Here is a 19,236-nt window from a genome sequence, read left to right as displayed (position 1 = left end):
CAGACCTTGCCACGCCAACATTTTCACTTGCCCCACGAGATGCATCCTCCTCCCCTAAGTAATCATCCCCATCATCCTCCTCCTCCTCCTCTTCTTCCTCCACCTCGTCCAGGAGAGGTCCCTGAGCAGACAATGGCTGAATGTCATCAAGGATTCCCTCCTCCTCTTCCTCCTCATCAACATTGGCTGCAGACGCCTGCTCCTTAAGGTGCGTCAAAGTTTGCATGAGCAGACGCATAAGTGTGATGCTCATGCTTAGGATGGCGTCGTCTGCGCTTACCAGCCGTGTGCATTCCTCAAAACACTGAAGGACTTTACAAAGGTCTTTCAGCTTCGACCACTGCACACCTGTCAACTCCATGTCTGCTCTCAAAGTGCCTGGCCGTGTATCCTCCCACAAATGCATTATGGCCTGCCTCTGCTCGCACAGCCGCTCCACCATGTGCAGGGTGGAGTTCCACCTTGTTGCAATGTCGATAATGAGGCGGTGGTTGGGAAGGTGGAGCAATCGCTGCAGCTTCAGCATACGAACGGAGTGTACAGGCGACCGGCGGATGTGCGCGCGCAGTCTTTGCACCTTCTGGAGCAGGGCTGTTAACTCCGGATAATTTTTGAGGAAGCACTGCACCACCAGGTTCAAGGTGTGAGCCAAGCAAGGTATGTGGCTGAGTTTTGAAAGGGCTATGGCTGCCACAAAATTATGGCCGTTATCACTAACTACCTTGCCTGCCTCAAGATGTACACTGCCCAGCCATGACTCATTTTGTCGCTTCAAGTACTCGGCCAGCACCTCGGCGGTGTGTCTGTCGCCCAAACACATCATCTGCAACACAGCCTGCTGATGCTTTCCACTAGCTGCTCGATAGGGGGACACATCGTGTGCAACAGTGGCAGCTGCAGATGGAGTGCTCGTACGACTGCGCTCTGTGGACGAGCTTTCGCTTCTGGAGGAGGAGGAGGAGGAGGAGGAGGGTCGAACGCCTATAGCCAACTGTTTCCTATACCGTGGGCTAGGCAGCACTGTCCCACCACCGCTGTCCCCTGTGGACCCTGCATCCACCACATTAACCCAGTGCGCAGTGATGGACACGTAACGGCCCTGGCCATGCCGACTGGACCATGCATCAGTTGTGAGGTGCACCTTTCCGCTCACTGACTGCTTGAGTGCATGGACAATGCGGTCTTTCACATGATGGTGGAGGGCTGGGATGGCTTTGTGAGAGAAGAAGTGGCGACTGGGTAGGTCATAGCGTGGTACTGCATAGGCCATGAGTTCGCGGAAAGCTGTGCTTTCCACCAACCGAAAGGGCATCATCTCAAACGAGATTAGTTTGGCAATGTGGGCGTTCAAACCCAGTGTACGCGGATGAGAGACTGAGTACTTTCTTGACCTACTCATAGTGTCTGGGAGGGTGAGCTGGACTTGAGAGCTGCATATGGTGGAAGTAGCGGTGGACAGGACGGACTGAGAGAGAGTTGATGATGGTGATGGAGTTGGTGTTCTTTCTGATGGCCTAGAATCAGTCTTTCGTTGATATAACAGTGGGATTCCCTGACTGCTGTGGTCTTGCAACGACACCTCAACATTTGCTGCTGTGCTAACCGGTGGGCTTACAGTGGGGGAAACAATGTAGCGTTGCTGACTACCTTCGTTGTGATCAGTTGCACATGTGGCACTTGAGGTTTGGTGTTGTGTCCACGCTTGCAAGTGCATGCTGGTTAAATGTCTAAGCATGCAACTGGTATGCAAATTTTTCAGATTTTTCCCTCGGCTAAAGGTCTTTGCGCACTTCTAACAGATAACCTTGGCCTGATCATGAGGATTTTGTTCAAAAAAGTGCCACACTGCACTCTTCCTACTTTGGCAGACATTTTGCGGCCTAGCACGCTGTGATCTTTTGACCCTCTGGACAAGCTGTCCAGCAACTCTTTTGATGTTTGGAACCTGTCTTTGGAGTGCTCCGGGCCTGCCAGATAACAGCTGTTGCGATGTCGATGTCTGCTGTGGATGCTCCTCATCTGAGCTATTGGAAACAGCACCCTCTTCCCCCAATGGATGCCAATCTGGGTCAACAACTGGGTCATCCATCACCTCCTCTTCTATGTCATGTGCACCTTTTTCTGTGTCACCGTGTATGGTGGTATAGTGTGCGGGAAGGGGCACCTGAGTCTCATCAGGGTCAAAATCTGGCTCTGTACACTGCGAGGACAATGTAGTGCTCTGAGTGAATGTACCAGCAGAATCATCCATCAGCGGCTGTGCATCAGTGCACTCCATGTCAGATTCATCTTGGCCTGGGTAATTCACCATTTCACTTGATAATCCAGGCATGGTATGTGAAAACAGCTCCATGGAGTAATCAGTAGTATGGCCTGTGTCATCCTTCAATCTTGGTTGGGGTGAAGGACACACGGAAAGGTGTGGTTCATGAACATGAGCCTCCAATGACGACTCAGTGCTTTTACTTTTTACAACTGAAGAAGAGGAGGCGATAGAGCTGGAGGCTGAGTCAGCAATGTAAGACAAAACTTTTTCCTGATGCTCTGCCTTTAAAAGCGGTTTGCCAACTCCTAGAAAACTAAGCGTTCGAGGCCTTATGTAGCCAGACGATGACGCAGGGTCAGCACCTCCTGCATTCGGTCCTATTTTGCTCTTGCCACTACCATCAGATCCACCACCAACACCATCATTACCAGCTGCCAACCCCCGCCCAATTCCACGGCCTCTTCCACCAGCCTTCCTCATTTTTGGTAGAAATGTAGACAAAATCCAACAAACTATATAGTAATGTAAAACAAGGTACAAGGTGTCTATAGGACAGGGGAGATTTAGAATTTCTGCACACACTTGTGGACAGTGGACACTTTTGGATTGTGTGAGGCCCACTGATATCTGAGCGCTATGTGACAGGCTCGATGGCACAGCTGCCTGTGACCAAAGTGACGAGAGGATAATGGAGATTTTGAATCTCTGCGCACACTTTTGGACACTGGACACTTGTGGATTGTGTGAGGCCCACTGATATCTGAGCGCTATGTGACAGGCTCGATGGCACAGCTGCCTGTGACCAAAGTGACGAGAGGATAATGGAGATTTTGAATCTCTGCGCACACTTTTGGACACTGGACACTTGTGGATTGTGTAAGGCCCACTGATATCTGAGCGCTATGTGACACGCTCGATGGCACAGCTGCCTGTGACCAAAGTGACGAGAGGATAATGGAGATTTTGAATCTCTGCGCACACTTTTGGACACTGGACACTTGTGGATTGTGTGAGGCCCACTGATATCTGAGCGCTATGTGACACGCTCGATGGCACAGCTGCCTGTGACCAAAGTGACGAGAGGATAATGGAGATTTTGAATCTCTGCGCACACTTTTGGACACTGGACACTTGTGGATTGTGTGAGGCCCACTGATATCTGAGCGCTATGTGACACGCTCGATGGCACAGCTGCCTGTGACCAAAGTGACGAGAGGATAATGGAGATTTTGAATCTCTGCGCACACTTTTGGACACTGGACACTTGTGGATTGTGTGAGGCCCACTGATATCTGAGCGCTATGTGACACGCTCGATGGCACAGCTGCCTGTGACCAAAGTGACGAGAGGATAATGGAGATTTTGAATCTCTGCGCACACTTTTGGACACTGGACACTTGTGGATTGTGTGAGGCCCACTGATATCTGAGCGCTATGTGACACGCTCGATGGCACAGCTGCCTGTGACCAAAGTGACGAGAGGATAATGGAGATTTTGAATCTCTGCGCACACTTTTGGACACTGGACACTTGTGGATTGTGTGAGGCCCACTGATATCTGAGCGCTATGTGACAGGCTCGATGGCACAGCTGTGACAAAAGTGACTAGAGGATAAGGGAGATTGGATTGCTTTTAAAAAAGCAGTTTGTGGAGCAGTGGGTAAACAGCAATGCCAGCGTGTCAGGAAGCCTTAAAAGGCAGCCCAACAACCAACACCACTGATACACCACAATATAGCCTCCCCTTGCACTGCACACACAGTGACTTGTGTGTTGTGCAGGCCAAATTGCTAGCAGCAGAAGCAGTTTTTTTGTCTTCTTCCCTGCCTAACGCTCTCCCTACAGAATCAGCAGCAACCTCTCCCTATACTAAGATCGGCAGAAGTAAGATGGCGGTTGGCGTGCACGCCCTTTTATACCCCCTGTGACGCCCACCAAATCAAGCCAATCACTTGCATGCCCTTCTGAAAGATGGTGGTGACCCGTGCCTAGGTCATCACATTGCCCACAGTGTCCGTGGATCCTGATTGGCTGAAAAAGAGCGCAAAACAAACTTTTGAAACGCGACTTTGGCGCGTAAGTCGCCGACCTCGTGGCCGACCTCATCCTAGGGTCGGGTTTCGTTTCATGAAACCCGACTTTGCCAAAAGTCGGCGACTTTTGAATTTTTTCGACCCGTTTCGCTCAACTCTACTCTTCAGTGCTACAGAAGACTACCCATGACTAATACACATAGGAACAAATGACACAGCAAAAAAGTACCTGGAAACTATATGCAGAGACTTTGAAGATCTAGGCTGGAAAGTCAAGGAACTGGGAGTACAGGTCATCTTCTCATTCATCTTTCCAGTGGATGGACATGGACCAAGGAGATTGAGCAGAATTTTACAAGTGAACAACAGGCTATGTCGATGGTGCCGTAAGCAATGTTTTGGGTTTCTTGACGATGGAATGAATTACCTGTATGATGGACTCCTTGCTAGAAATGGGTTGCATCTTACGAAAGCAGGGAAACACATATTTGGTACATGCTTTGCTACACTCATCAGGAGAGCTGTAAACTAGAGAAATATGGGATGGGAAATATAAACGGCCAGGAAAAAATATGCAGCTAATGAATTCTTTTGAGAACCCTGCTATTAGAAGCGGAAATAAAAAACAAAAGCAGCACATTCTGAATGAAAATAGAGGAGCAAGATAAGCTGAGTACAAATTAAAATGTGTCTATACAAATGCACAGAGCAAGGGAAAAAAGGAGAATTGGAGCTGATAACACAGGAAGAGAGATATTATGTCATAGGCATAACTGAAACTTGATGAAATGATACACAAACTATGAAGGCTACAACTTACTTATTAGAAACAGGATTAACAAGTGGGGAGGAGGATGTGTTACATTGTATGTTAGGATAACGAAGATCTCCACAGAGATTCAAGCTTCAGAGACTGTTAGCGCTGTAGAAACTGTATGGGTGAGAATACAAGCAGGGAAAAACAGAAAGGACACTATTGTAGGTGTTTACAATCGGCCACCAGAACAGGCTGAAGATATGGATGAACTCTTTTTACATCAGATGTCTCTGTTCTTAAAAAAGTACAACATGGTGTTCATGGGAGATTTTTAACTATCCAGATATTTGTGGGGAATCTCTCTCAGGCAAAAGTAATGGGACCAGAAAATTCTTATATTCTCTCTCGGACAACTTTATCTTTCAAAAGAGAACAAGAGGATCTGCAATCTTGGACCTAATTCTTACCAACAGGGAGGAAATGGTTGAGGAAATAAAGGTGACTGAGAATTTAGGAGGCAGCAATCAGAAAGAGGGTATGAAATGTCCAATGGCTGGATGTTTTAAAGCAGTGGTCCCCAACCTTTTTTGCACCAGGGACCGGTTTCAAGCAAGACCATTCTTCCTTGGCCCGGCAGGGTGGGGATGGAGGTGTGGCAGGGGCGGGGCTTTGGTCATAAGGGGGCGGGGCTATGGACGCAGTTGTAGTTTAGCAGTGCATACTTATAATTAAATAACATTTATAATGTGACTCAACTCACCATAGGTTTTGAATGAGTGCTCCATCACCCCCATCCTTGCCTGCTCCATCACCCCATCATTGCCTTCACCCCATCACTCCTTTCTCCCCATCATTGCCTTCACCCCATCACCCCATCACTGCCGTCTCTCCATCACTCCCATCATTGCCTTCTCCCCATCACTGCCTTCACCCCATCACTGCCGTCTCTCCATCACTCCCATCATTGCCTTCACCCCATCACTGCCGTCTCTCCATCACTCCCATCATTGCCTTCATCCCATCACTGCCGTCTCTCCATCACTCCCATCATTGCCTTCACCCCATCACTGCCGTCTCTCCATCACTCCCATCATTGCCTTCTCCCCATCAGTGCCTTCACCCCATCACTGCCGTCTCTCCATCACTCCCATCACTGCCTTCACCCCATCACTGCCGTCTCTCCATCACTCCCATCATTGCCTTCACCCCATCACTGCCGTCTCTCCATCACTCCCATCATTGCCTTCACCCCATCACCCCATCACTGCCATCTCTCCATCACCCCATCATTGCCTTCTCCCCATCACTCCCATCAATGCCTTCTCCCATTACCCCCATCATGGCCTTCTCCCATTACCCCCTCATGGCCTTCTCCCGTCACCCCAGGCATCATGGCCTTCTCTCCCCATCACAGTCTTCTCATGTCCCCATCTCCTCCAGGGCCAGGCTAACCTACACAAACACAGACAAACATACACACACACACACACACACATACATACATACATACAGTCATGGCCAAAAGTATTGACACCACTGCAATTCTGTCAGATAATACTCCGTTTCTTCCTGAAAATTATTGCAAACACAAATTCTTTGGTATTATTATCTTCATTTAATTTGTCTTAAATGAAAAAACACAAAAAGAATTGTCCTAAAGCCAAATTGGATATAATTCCACACCAAACTTAAAAAAGAGGGTGGACAAAAGTATTGGCACTGTTCGAAAAATCATGTGATGATTCTCTAATTTGTGTAATTAACAGCACCTGTAACTTACCTGTGGCACCTAACAGGTGTTGGCAATAACTAAATCACACTTGCAGCCAGTTAACATGGATTTTAAAGTTGACTCAACCTCTGTCCTGTGTCCTTGTGTGTACCACATTGAGCATGGAGAAAAGAAAGAAGACCAAAGAACTGTCTGAGGACTTGAGAAACCAAATTGTGAGGAAGCATGAGCAATCTCAAGGCTAAAAGTCCATCTCCAAAGACCTGAATGTTCCTGTGTCTACCGTGCGCAATGTCATCAAGAAGTTTAAAGCCCATGGCACTGTGGCTAACCTCCCTAGATGTGGCTGGAAAAGAAAAATTGACAAGAGATTTCAACGCAAGATTGTGCGGATGTTGGATAAAGAACCTCGACTAACATCCAAACAAGTTCAAGCTGCCCTGCAGTCCGAGGGTACAACGGTGTCAACCCGTACTATCCGTCGGCATCTGAATGAAAAGGGACTGTATGGTAGGAGACCCAGGAAGACTCCACTTCTTACCCCGAGACATAAAAAAGCCAGGCTGGAGTTTGCCAAAACTTACCTGAAAAAGCCTAAAACATTTTGGAAGAATGTTCTCTGGTCAGATGAGACAAAAGTAGAGCTTTTAGGGCAAAAGTATCAACATAGAGTTTACAGGAGAAAAAAGAGGCATTCAAAGAAAAGTACACGGTCCCTACAGTCAAACATGGCGGAGGTTCCCTGATGTTTTGGGGTTGCTTTGCTGCCTCTGGCACTGGACTGCTTGACCGTGTGCATGGCATTATGAAGTCAGAAGACTACCAACAAATTTTGCAGCATAATTTAGAGCCCAGTGTGAGAAAGCTGGGTCTACCTCAGAGGTCATGGGTCTTCCAGCAGGACAATAACCCAAAACACACTTCAAAAAGCACTAGAAAATGGTTTGAGAGGAAGCACTGGAGACTTCTAAGGTGGCCAGTAATGAGTCCAGACCTGAATCCCATAGAACACCTGTGGAGAGATCTAAAAATGGCAGTTTGGAGAAGGCACCCTTCAAATATCAGGGACCTGGAGTAGTTTGCCAAAGAAGAATGGTCTAAAATTCCAGCAGAGCATTGTAAGAAACTCATTGATGGTTACCGGAAGCGGTTGGTCGCAGTTATTTTGGCTAAAGGTTGTGCAATCAAGTATTAGGCTGAGGGTGCCAATACTTTTGTCTGGCCCATTTTTGGAGTTTTGTGTGAAATGATCAATGTTTTGCTTTTTGCTTCATTCTATTTTGTGTTTTTTCATTTAAGACAAATTAAATGAAGATAATAATACCAAAGAATTTGTGTTTGCAATCATTTTCAGGAAGAAACTGAATATTATCTGACAGAATTGCAGGGGTGTCAATACTTTTGGCCATGACTGTACATACTGTACATACATACACACACACATACACACACACACATACATACATACACACACAGACATACATACACACACACACATACACACACAGACATACATACACACATACAGACACACGCATACACACACATACATACATACAGACACACACAGACATACACACACACAGACATACACACACACAGACATACACACACACATACATACACACATACATACACACACACAGACACACACAGACACACAGACACACACACATACACACACACACACACACACACACACACAGACACACATACATACACAGGCACACACATACATACACACACACATACATACATACACACACACACATTATACATACACACAGACACCACCTCTCTCCTCTCACCTGTCCGCAGCATCGCCCGCGCTTCCTCGCTCTGACACAGCAGCGGCCGCGCTCCTCTCTGTGTCAGTCAGAGACATGAAGCGCGGGCGGCGGGCAGGAAGCTGGACGGGTCCTTGCAGCTCCGCTCCTGCTATTCCCTCTTGCAGGCAGCGGAGCTACTTTGATCGCTCCCTGGCCGCCGCTACACTTGAGAGCAATCTAAGAATTGCTGCGCGCCGCCCCAGCCCCCGCTATGCCACTGACCGCCCCTGGCTCCCCTTGTGTCCGCGTACCGGCAAGGGCACTGCAGCGGCCCGGTGCTGGGCCGCGGACCGGCGGTTGGGGACCCCTGTTTTAAAGAACAGAAATGTCCAAGAAGAATGAGAGATTTTGCTGAGTGAAATTCTCACTGCACAATCGGTAACAATCACAAAAAGTAGGAAGAATTGGAAGCATTTAAAGAGACAAGGCTGGATGAACACAGAACTTAAACACTTGTTAAAATAGAAAAAAAAAAAATGTATATTAAATGGAAAGAGGGGGGCATATCTAAAGAAGAATATAATGCCGTTTGTAGGAAATGCAGGGCAAACGTTAGATAAGCTAAAGCGAGTAATGAAATGATGCTTACAAAAGCAGTAAAAAACGATTTTGGGGCTATATAAAAGCAAAAGAAAAGTCAAAGATGTTCTTGAATTTATAGCAGGATGAAAAGGGTGAATTTGTCAAAAGTGTTGTTGAGAAGGCCGAACTTTTAAATTCCTATTTTGCATCTGTGTTCGCTAAGGAAACAATTGCAAAGTCAACGGATCTTCACTAGGTCATCAAAGGAATAAAATAATCCACACTATCTATATACAGAGAGATGGTGAGGGAACACTTAACTAATTTATATGAATTTAAATCTCCTGGTCCAGATGAATTGCATCCTAGGAAACTGAAAGAGTTAGCAGAGGAAATTGCAGAACCACTAGCCAGAATCTTTGAAACATCCTGGAGAACAGGAGAAGTCCCAGAACATTGGAGAAGGGCAAATGTCCCTATCTTTAAAAAAGTAAAGAAGATGGAACCATGAAATTACGGACAGTGAGCCTAATTCTATACCAGTATGCAAATAAAGTCCGTGGAGCCTCATTTAAGAGTCTCAAACACAGGACTAGCCAGTTCTTCCTCCACACTGATGAGGGGCAACACCCCGAAACAGCTGTCTGTCGATAGATACCTGGCCTTGGTATTTCCCTTGTCATATCTGTAAACTCGTAAAGAGCTGGATATTGACTTAAAGGGCCACTTAATATGGTGGTAATGGTGGTTTCCGAAAGGAGCCACTCCTTGGCTGGGTCCTTCCCTGGAGGAAGATCTGGCTAGTCCCGTGTTTGAGACTCTTAAATGAGGCTCCACGGACTTTTTTTGCATATTCGTATTTCCCAGGGAGCAATGCACCTAGGATTTCATTGATTGAGCGCCTTTGCCAGCTGCCGCAGTGTTTTCTTTGACTGGTCTCCCTGAGGTCAGTGATTGTTTCGTGATGTTGGTCTACTAGGCATTGCTCCCACCTAGCCAGAATCCTACTCCACACTGATGAGGGGCAACACCCCGAAACAGCTGTCTGTGGATGGATACCTGGCCTTGGTATTTCCCTTGTCATATCTGTAAACTCGTAAAGAGCTGGATATTGACTTAAAGGGCCACTTAATATGGTGGTAATGGTGGTTTCCGAAGGGAGCCACTCCTTGGCTGGGTCCTTCCCTGGAGGAAGATCTGGCTAGTCCCGTGTTTGAGACTCTTAAATGAGGCTCCACGGACTTTATTTGCATATTCGTATTTCCCAGGGAGCAATGCACCTAGGATTTCACTGATTGAGCGCCTTTGCCGGCTGCCGCAGTGTTTTTTTTGACTGGTCTCCCTGAGGTCAATGAGAATTTCGTAATTCTATACCAGGAAAGATCTTTGAACAAATTATTAAACAACATGTGTGTAAGTACTTACATACATGTTGTTTAATAATTTGTTCAAAGATCTTTCCTGGTATAGAATTACGAAACAATCACTGACCTCAGGGAGACCAGTCAAAAAAAACACTGCGGCAGCCGGCAAAGGCGCTCAATCAGTGAAATGGGTTTGTAGCAAACAAGTCATGCCAGACTAATCAAATTTCCTTCTATGATGGAATCACTGACTTAGTGGATAAGGGAAATGTGGTAGATATAGTATATCTCAACTTCAGCAAAGCAAACCCCCTTTTGCCCCATTGAAAATAAAACAATTAAAAAAAATACATATTTGATATTGCTGCATTCAGAAATCTCAGATCTATTAAAATGTAAAGTAAATCTTTTTTTACAATTTTACTGCACTTGAAAATTTTTACCCATTTTTTTACAACTCGTTCCACAAAGAACAAGCCCTCATATGGCTATGCGTATGGAAAAATAAAAAAGTTATGTCTCAAATGAAGGGGGAGGAAAAAACAAAAATGAAAAATGGCCATTGCATGAAGGGGTAAAAGGGGTGGTCCGAAACCAAATATGAAGTTCACCTTTAATGTCCATCTCTTTAATATAATAATTGAATCACTTTTCTAAAATACTTTGAATAAAAACTTTCTACTGCTTCTTCTCTACCAAAACTCCCTGCCTTTTTTTTCCATTCTGAAGACATTTAGTTTGCAAATCCCCAGTGTATGCTGGGAGATTCAAATGGGATGTTAGCAGGGGGCTTGACTATGATCACTAGGGAAATTTTAATGAAAGTATATTGCAAAAATTATTCTAATTATTAAATTAAAGGGGTTGTCTATGTGACTGCAGACTTATGAATACACACATTGGGTGCAATGCAAGCTACAAGGATTCTCTGGTGCCGAGAGCGGCAGACACATCACTGCAAGCATGTGATCCACATTCCAACTAGACTGTTTTTGGCCTCGCTCAATACACTGGTATAGAGTCAAAAGACAGCTTGGAAACTGCAGCTCTCTGACCGGCGGTGATGATTTCACCGCCGATCAGAAGCGGTGTTTGCCGCACTGTCATGCAGATGACAGTGTGGCAAACACTGAATGTTCGGGCCCCCCATGCGAGTGAATGGGGTCCGGGTTTGGGTCCAGGTACTGTTCTGGTACCCAAACTCAAACTTTTTGTAACTGTTCAGCCGAACCCGAGCATTCAGGTATCTGCCCATCTCTACTCTCTAGCAATCCTACAAGCAGCTCTCACTGACATTTTGCTTGGTCATCCAGGGCTTGGAATGCCTCCTGGGCTTTAGGGATCTATCCCACATCTCACAAAAAATTGTACTTCCCGGTCCAGAGCCCTTCCCCATTCAGGACCCTGTGGGAGTACTGAACATAAATGCAATGTCTCTTTAAAAATAATGTAAACGTCATCCAGTGAAACAAAAGGATTGTACATGAAAACTGCAAGTGGGATATCCCCCATAAAGTAAAGCACAGTAAAGGTAAGACCTTTTGGCGACTGGCTTAAGCCACCGAAGTGGCAATGCCAGAAGGCCAAGAGACAGCACTCAAGGTGTTTCAAAGTCTTTTTACCTCATCAGTCCAAAGTGTAAAAACTGATTTGGCTAGGTAAGAGGTTTTGGACTGAATTCTAATTTGTAACGTTTCTCCTTGTGGAGAGTAATATACCAGCTCTGGCATGCCAAAGTAAGGAGGCTTATTCGACCTGCAATGCTCCTCTGCGAAATGTAATATGCAGTTTGCCTCTTTAGAGAGGAAGAGGACGTAAACTCCCCACCAGTTGGAAACAGGAATCACATGATCTGACACCACATCGCAGGGAACCCCGTGAAGCTTCACAATCTCAGTGACAAACACCTGAGCAGGGAGAGCAGTTAAAGCAAAAAAGTGCACCATTTTACTAAACGCATCCACCACAACTAAGATAACAGTTGCACCAGAGGACAAAGGAAGATCCGTAATGAAATCCATGGATAAAGGAGTTCATGGTTAGTCAGGAATGGTTACTGGTAAAAGAGCCCCAGACGGACGAGTATGCGGGTTCATGGAACATGCACAGACCAAAAACGAAGACACAAAGTCAACTACATCCTTAGGCAACATTTGACTGATAAAACGACGAGATAGGAGGTCCAAGGTCGCTTTACTACTTGGGTGACCAGCCAGAGCTGAGTTATGATGTACTGTCAAAATTTTAAGGCACAGATGTACAGGTATAAACAATGTTCCTGAAGGACCAGCAGGAGCATCCCTCAAGTTCAGAACACACTGTGGAGATGACCACCCCCTTGTTGTAAAATAGTGACAGTGACATCAGTACTCCGGCTCCCATGGAAACTCCGAGACAAAGCATCCGCTTTGATGTTCCTAATCCCAGAACAGTCATACATATGTTTTTGACACTCCTTTTCACAGAACACCTCCTCAAAATCAGACATGAAAGATGGAATGTTTTTAGTGGAGAAACTAGAGATAATAACACATAGGCAATTATTTTTGCAGAAATCACTCCAAGTAATTATCTCTCTATCATGCCAGTCTATGACTGGATTATGCTTAGTTAACCAGGGAAGATCCATCACAATAGGAGTAGGGAGACCTTCCAAGATATAACAAGAAAGGATCTTCCTATGCAGGTAGCACCATGCACTACTTGCGTAAAATTTCCCTGGCCGAGAGGTGCAAAGTCAACTGCAAAATATGAGTCAGGCTTCGCCAGAGTACTACAGGAAAGAACAAGGTCCCTTGTGAATTGAGCATACACCATATTGGCTCTTGCCCCACTATCCAAGTGGATAGATATTTTTTCAGTTTTCATACCAATAACGACTTCTGCGGGTCTTAAAAACTGAGCAAACCAGCAGAGGCTATATATACACCCAGTTTGTTATTCCCCATACAACTTGGAGTTAGTTTTCCAATGGCTTTTTGTGCTTTTGATAAAGGAGGAAAGACCCAAATGAAATGCCTTTTGACCACAGAAAAAACAGAACCCCATATCGAGGGGAGACCCTACCTAACTGCATCAGTTCTTCAGAGAACACAGGGAGAACCTCGGTTTTATGGAGCACGGTAGGAGGCACAGTTACAACAGGTCTATCCCTGAGGCGTCTAACAATGCGTATGGCGAGAGCAATGAACTCTGGCCATACAGACTGGATTCTGTCACTCTCCCTGCTCTCTCTCTCCCCCCCCTCCCTAGCCTAAATGTAGATTGTATGTGCAACAAACGATTAGCCAATAGTAGGACTGTTAGTATAATGGCTCAGTTTCAGCACCAATATAAGCACTACAATCCTCTGATTCGTTATATTGTGCACAGGGCTAGACAAGCGCTCTCTCTCTCCAATGTGAAGTGTCAAAAAGCTGTGTCAGGATGCCATGCCAGGCGGCGCCTTTCCTTTTATAATGTGAAGAGAGAAGGAAGATCCGGCACTGGAGACTTGATAAAATCCACGATAAGTTTTATTCACATAATTTCATGATAAAACCATAAAGGGGAAAACAGACCCCCACGCCTGACGTGTTTCGAACCTTACACCAGGTTCTTCCAGTGCCGGATCTTCCTTCTCTCTTCATGTTTGCAACACATGGTGGTCAGCCATTTGATCCCTAGGCACGACCGGCTTACAGGACTATTTTGGTGAGCACAAATTTCCCTTTCCCCTTCCTAATTTTCTAAATATCTTTCCTTTTATAATACCTGATGATGTCAGACGGCTAGCCAATCACAATAATGCTACAACCAAGATGACTGTGGCATTACAGTGACTCACAAACAGTCCCCCCATGTTTATTGGCTGTGTAACAGGCGCCAAAGAAATTAGTGTTTTGGAGCAATGAAGAGGGCTCAAATAATTATTTAACACATACTTTAGTAGGTAAACACTTGTGATTCAGAATAATGTAGCTTTCTCTTAAAAACCTCAACATTATCCCATATGTGGTTGTAAACAGCTTTTTGGGCACAAGGCAGGGCTTAGATGAAAAGGAGCTCTCCATGACTGATAGAGTATGTAAGGGACGCAGGAATATTCCAGGCATTTTTAGTTTAGGCTTTCCATTGGCTTCTAGTGAGAAAGGCTAAACTAGAAGCCTATAGCAGCACTGGACAGAGCTGCCCAGGGACTGAGGTGAGTGTCACATGTAGCGATATCGCTGCTGCGTCACAAAATCGGTGATGCTTTAGCGGTATCGCTAGCGATATCGCTATGTGTAACAGGCCCTTTATTCATTAAATGGACAGGTACCCAGGCTGAGGCAGTGTCCTTTGTTAAGTCACTCAACAACTCTTGGGGTTTAAAATTCTTCCAATATTTCTTCACTTCATCAAATTTCTTGATGTAAAAATCTTTAAAGGGCAAAACAATGCTATTTTGACCTCAACTTTTTTAAAAAAAGTGTTGCTGTGAACAGCTATCTAGAATTTAAGAGGGGTCACGATCCTAAATCGATTACAAATATTCCATATGGACAAAACAAGAATACGAAAAATTGTACTGACAATACTGATGAAAGAAAAAAGATTCTAGAAAAAAGATTTTTAGAAAAATATTATCCTAGAAGATTAGTTATGCTTTTAAACGCACTACCTTCATGGACCAGAATGAGTGTTTTAAAAAAACAGTTACCACCAGAACAGAATTAGTAAAAATCCAATCCCAAAAATTAATCAGAGAAATCCTATCAAAACATTGGGGAATTCTCAAAAATGTTCCCGTATTATAAGACACTATTTCTGATTATCCAAATCTTATCTTTCGAAGGAATATGAATCTAAAAAAATGTTCTAGCCCCCAGCAGAACAAGAGTCCATCAATGTAAAGATCTGTCTTCTACTTCCTTATCTGCCAATTGGAGGAAAACTGTAGGTTCCTATTGGTGTAGTGGAAAAAATTGTCTCTGTTGCAGCATGATGAGCCATGGGGAAAAGAGTTTTTTCTCGGCTGCAACAGGGGAATGTTTCCCCATAAAGCAATTTGTCCATTGTAATTCCAGCTTTGTAATATATTTGCTGGAATAAGGGTGCAGGCTGCAGTACGTGGGTCGCACAACACAAGTGACTCACAATAGAATGAATGGAGATAGACACAACATTAGCATGGGCATTCATCAACACAGTCTTTCTAGGTGTTTCTGAATGCAACATAACAGATATCAGAAAATGTGCAGAACCATCTACAAAGGCTGATTAATAGGGAATCCTATTGGATTTTTAAACTTTCCCTGTTCGAGCCTGATGGCTTGAATGAATGCTTATAAAATACAGGGTAACACTGTGGGGAGTCTTGTGCACCTTGGGAGTAGTGCTTTTTTTTCTTACAGTCAATAATTAATTTATATTAGTTTTTATGGATTAATAGATTCTTTTTAAAAGGATCAGATGTTTTATAATGTCTTTTCATTATCTCTGGTTATACTTGTGTATTTTTCTTTCACAGGTACATCTGTTTGAAATGGTTAATGCTACATTGTAACAACCAATGTGAATAATATTCAATGTAAATTGATTACTTAATGATCATATGAATGTCCTAACATCTGATTTGTCAGCAGACACCCAAGGGTGGGGTCATTGTAAATGGTATATTTGTATTTGTCTGATGAAGGAGCAGGTCCTGATCTGTAACGCGTAGCAATACATTTTAAAAATGTTTAAAAATAATTTTTGCCTCATGTTTGGACACTGATGACTCTGGGCAGCGCTATAAGCACCTGAAAACCCTTTTTTTAACTTCGATTTTCTAGTATTGATAAAACAATTTTTTTTTCTATTTCACTCAGTAGCTTTATGAAGGACAGTTAATTAGCCACCGGGTAATACACAGCTGACACCTGCTGCTGATGGTTCAGGCTCAGCTTCTGAGCCTGCACCATCCCCTATGTCATACCATTACTGCAGGTTGATCTTAAACATACACAGTATAAGATTTACACTAAAATGAATGACATATTTACCATTTAGCATTATTTAATAATAATTAACAGTACTAAATCATTCTTTTTTGGAATCTCTTTCAATTTGGTTCTAGAGTTTTCGTACAATGTTAATCAGAATGATATTGCTCCTACTTTCATTTTCTTCTGCTACTGACAGAATTACTACTTTGATGAATTTGAGGACTTGATAGATGAGCTTATGTTTCGACTTAATGCTATATCAAATAGCCTCCATCACTCCCTTCCAGCAAAGTCGCAATGTTACACAGAAGAAGAGGGAGACATGAATCATCTTAACTCCAGCTCGGATTTTTCGTTTAAGCAAACAATGACAGAGGTAAAATATAATTTAGTACATAGTCTACCAGTGTACCATTTACATCGGTTGTTTGATTTAGGAACCCATTTGTAAATACCAATATACGGGGTACTCAGTTCAGGGTCCTCAGTGATTATTCCGACTGAGTTTTAGACTTGTGTAACATAAAAAGATAATACGCTAAAACATAAAGGTATTATTAAATGTTTTAAATTATATTTTTCAAGGCTGAAGATTATACTCTGGAAGAAAAACTTAAAGTGAACCCCATTACAATGCAAAGTGAATTACATTGGTAAAAGATTTCACTACTATTTTATATCATAGTGCTTTATTCGCAAAATAAAACTTTTACATTGATATTCCTAATTATATACTGCACCAACTTGTCATATAAGATTATAATAATCCCAGATAATGGTGTATCAGGGTAATGCTGATGGACTATAACTCATCTTATAGTCTTAAAGCCCCGTCACACACAGCGAGGTCGCTAGCGAGATTGCTCATTTTGTGACACATCAGCGATCTCTCCAGTGATCTTGCTGTGTGTGACATCCATCAGTGACCTGCCCCCCCCCGCCGGGTATCGCTGATTGGGCAGGATCATCCTGGGCCATTTTTTGATTGTTGGTCTCCCGCTGGCCTGCACACATCGCTGCGTCTGGCAGCAGGAGACCAATGATCAACGAAGCTGCACGCTGGTATCTAGGGTAAACAGCGGGTAACTAAGAGCCACGCGGCTCTTGGATACCCGCTGTTTACCCTAGATACCAGCTTGCTCGCTGGTCCTGATTGCTGGAGGGGCTGTCTTTGTGACAGATTACCAGTGATCAGCCTAACTATGTCCCAGCGATCCCATCCATGTCGGATCGTTGGTGCGATCGCTGGGACTTCGTTGTGTGTAACGGGGCCTTTATAGTACCTCTCTGGTATCCTATCACACTGTTTATGATGGAGTTGACTAATATATGCTATATATCAGTTTATAGATTTCGTTCATATAATTTGAGCATGTTGCATGATTGTTGGAAAGGTTTGACCTTGTAAGCATTGCATGTAGCCATGATGTGGGTTGTAATACATTCAAACACAAATTAGCATGTCTTGTATCTCTTGGCTGGTTCTATTAGAAATACATCAAGTATAGTTAATATTGGATCTTTGAAGGTTGATACATTTCTAATAATATTATGTTTTTTCTTTTAGTGCTTGTTCAGATGCACCTTTTAAAAATCAAAACTGTCTGCAAAATCAAGAAGCGTTGGAGAGCGCCTACAGAAATGGTTACAGTATTCCAGACTATGCGCTGTCAAAGTCCAGCAATTCTGAAGATACCCTTAATTGTGCATTAGATAATAAGCAATGCATTCTTCGAACTGAAAGTGAACATGGGGTCTCAGATGGAAATAACAAACATTGCTTAGCTGTTGCTCAACATGGGTATGCTTCAAAGTATTTGCCAAGCCCAAGTGATGAGAAAGCTATTTTTGCTCCTGTTTTCTTTATGCTCCCAGGTGAAAATGCTATCGACCCTGAATATAATAAAGCAGATAGTAGCACTCGCTGCTCTTCAGGCAATGCACTAAACAGAAACCGCAGACCTCTAAGGCGCTCGCATACTGCAGTGATTGAACCTCTACAGAGCAGTGCTACAGCTTTCTGGAGAACTGATGAACATGAAAACATAGTGTCTGATGACCTTAGCACTGAAAAAGACTCCCAAAAACCACAGAGCAATATTTTCCACCAAAGTTTTTGTGATATCGTAAATGTGAAGGAAAGTAACCAGACATACATGGAAACATTGTCACATACACCTCAGCAGAACCTGACTAAAAATGCAGTGATCCAGAGGGATGATAAAACTTCTCTTAAAACAAATGCCAGTGGGATTCCTTGTTCTGTAAAACAATGTTGGTAGTGTGGGAACATTCAATATGAATTTCATCTGGTGTATTTCAGTCTTGTTTGTGATACTGTTGAAATGTAACTCTGCATACAGCTGGTAAAGTGAGCTATACATACTGAATAACAAGATTATTTTGTATTTCCTGGTATTTTTTAATCTTATTCTTTGTATCCTGGTGATCTATTTATCTGTCTTTAGAACATGATATCAAAATAAAATACTTGCATATAGATTGTTCATGAAGAACACTTTTTAATTAGTGTGTGCTATATTGTGCTCTGTGTTGTTTGATATTTTTATCAATGATTAAGGTGAAGGAAGTGAGGGTAAACTGATTAAATTTGCTGATGACACAAAGCTAGGAGGGATAGCTAATACTAGAGAAGAGAGAGCATTCAAAAGGTTCTAAACAAACTGGAACTGTGGGCAGCAATTAACAGAATGGTTTTTAACAGGGAGAAATGTAAAGTACTACTTCTGGGCAGGAAAAAGGAAAAGGGATATACTGAATG

General features: G+C 43.7%; 1 protein-coding gene across 1 annotated transcript in view; it reads left to right on the top strand.

The window, feature by feature from the left end:
- Positions 1 to 18,954, top strand: part of PKD1L1 (polycystin 1 like 1, transient receptor potential channel interacting) — a 901,078-nt gene extending 882,124 nt beyond the window's left edge. Inside the window, exons 63-65 of the mRNA XM_073549827.1 lie at positions 16,651 to 16,830; positions 17,040 to 17,107; positions 18,022 to 18,954. Coding sequence (XP_073405928.1) covers positions 16,651 to 16,830; positions 17,040 to 17,107; positions 18,022 to 18,736 — 963 coding nt within the window. The 3' untranslated portion in view covers positions 18,737 to 18,954. The remainder of the gene's footprint in view (positions 1 to 16,650; positions 16,831 to 17,039; positions 17,108 to 18,021) is intronic.
- Positions 18,955 to 19,236: the final 282 nt, after the last annotated feature.

Source organism: Dendrobates tinctorius, unplaced genomic scaffold (genome assembly GCF_039654945.1).
Source record: "Dendrobates tinctorius isolate UK_male_01 unplaced genomic scaffold, ASM3965494v1 ptg000162l, whole genome shotgun sequence".
In the NCBI taxonomy this organism is placed as follows: Eukaryota; Metazoa; Chordata; class Amphibia; order Anura; family Dendrobatidae; genus Dendrobates; species Dendrobates tinctorius.
The sequence above is the reverse complement of the archived record's forward strand: the minus strand, read 5'-3'. Positions and strand labels throughout refer to the sequence as shown.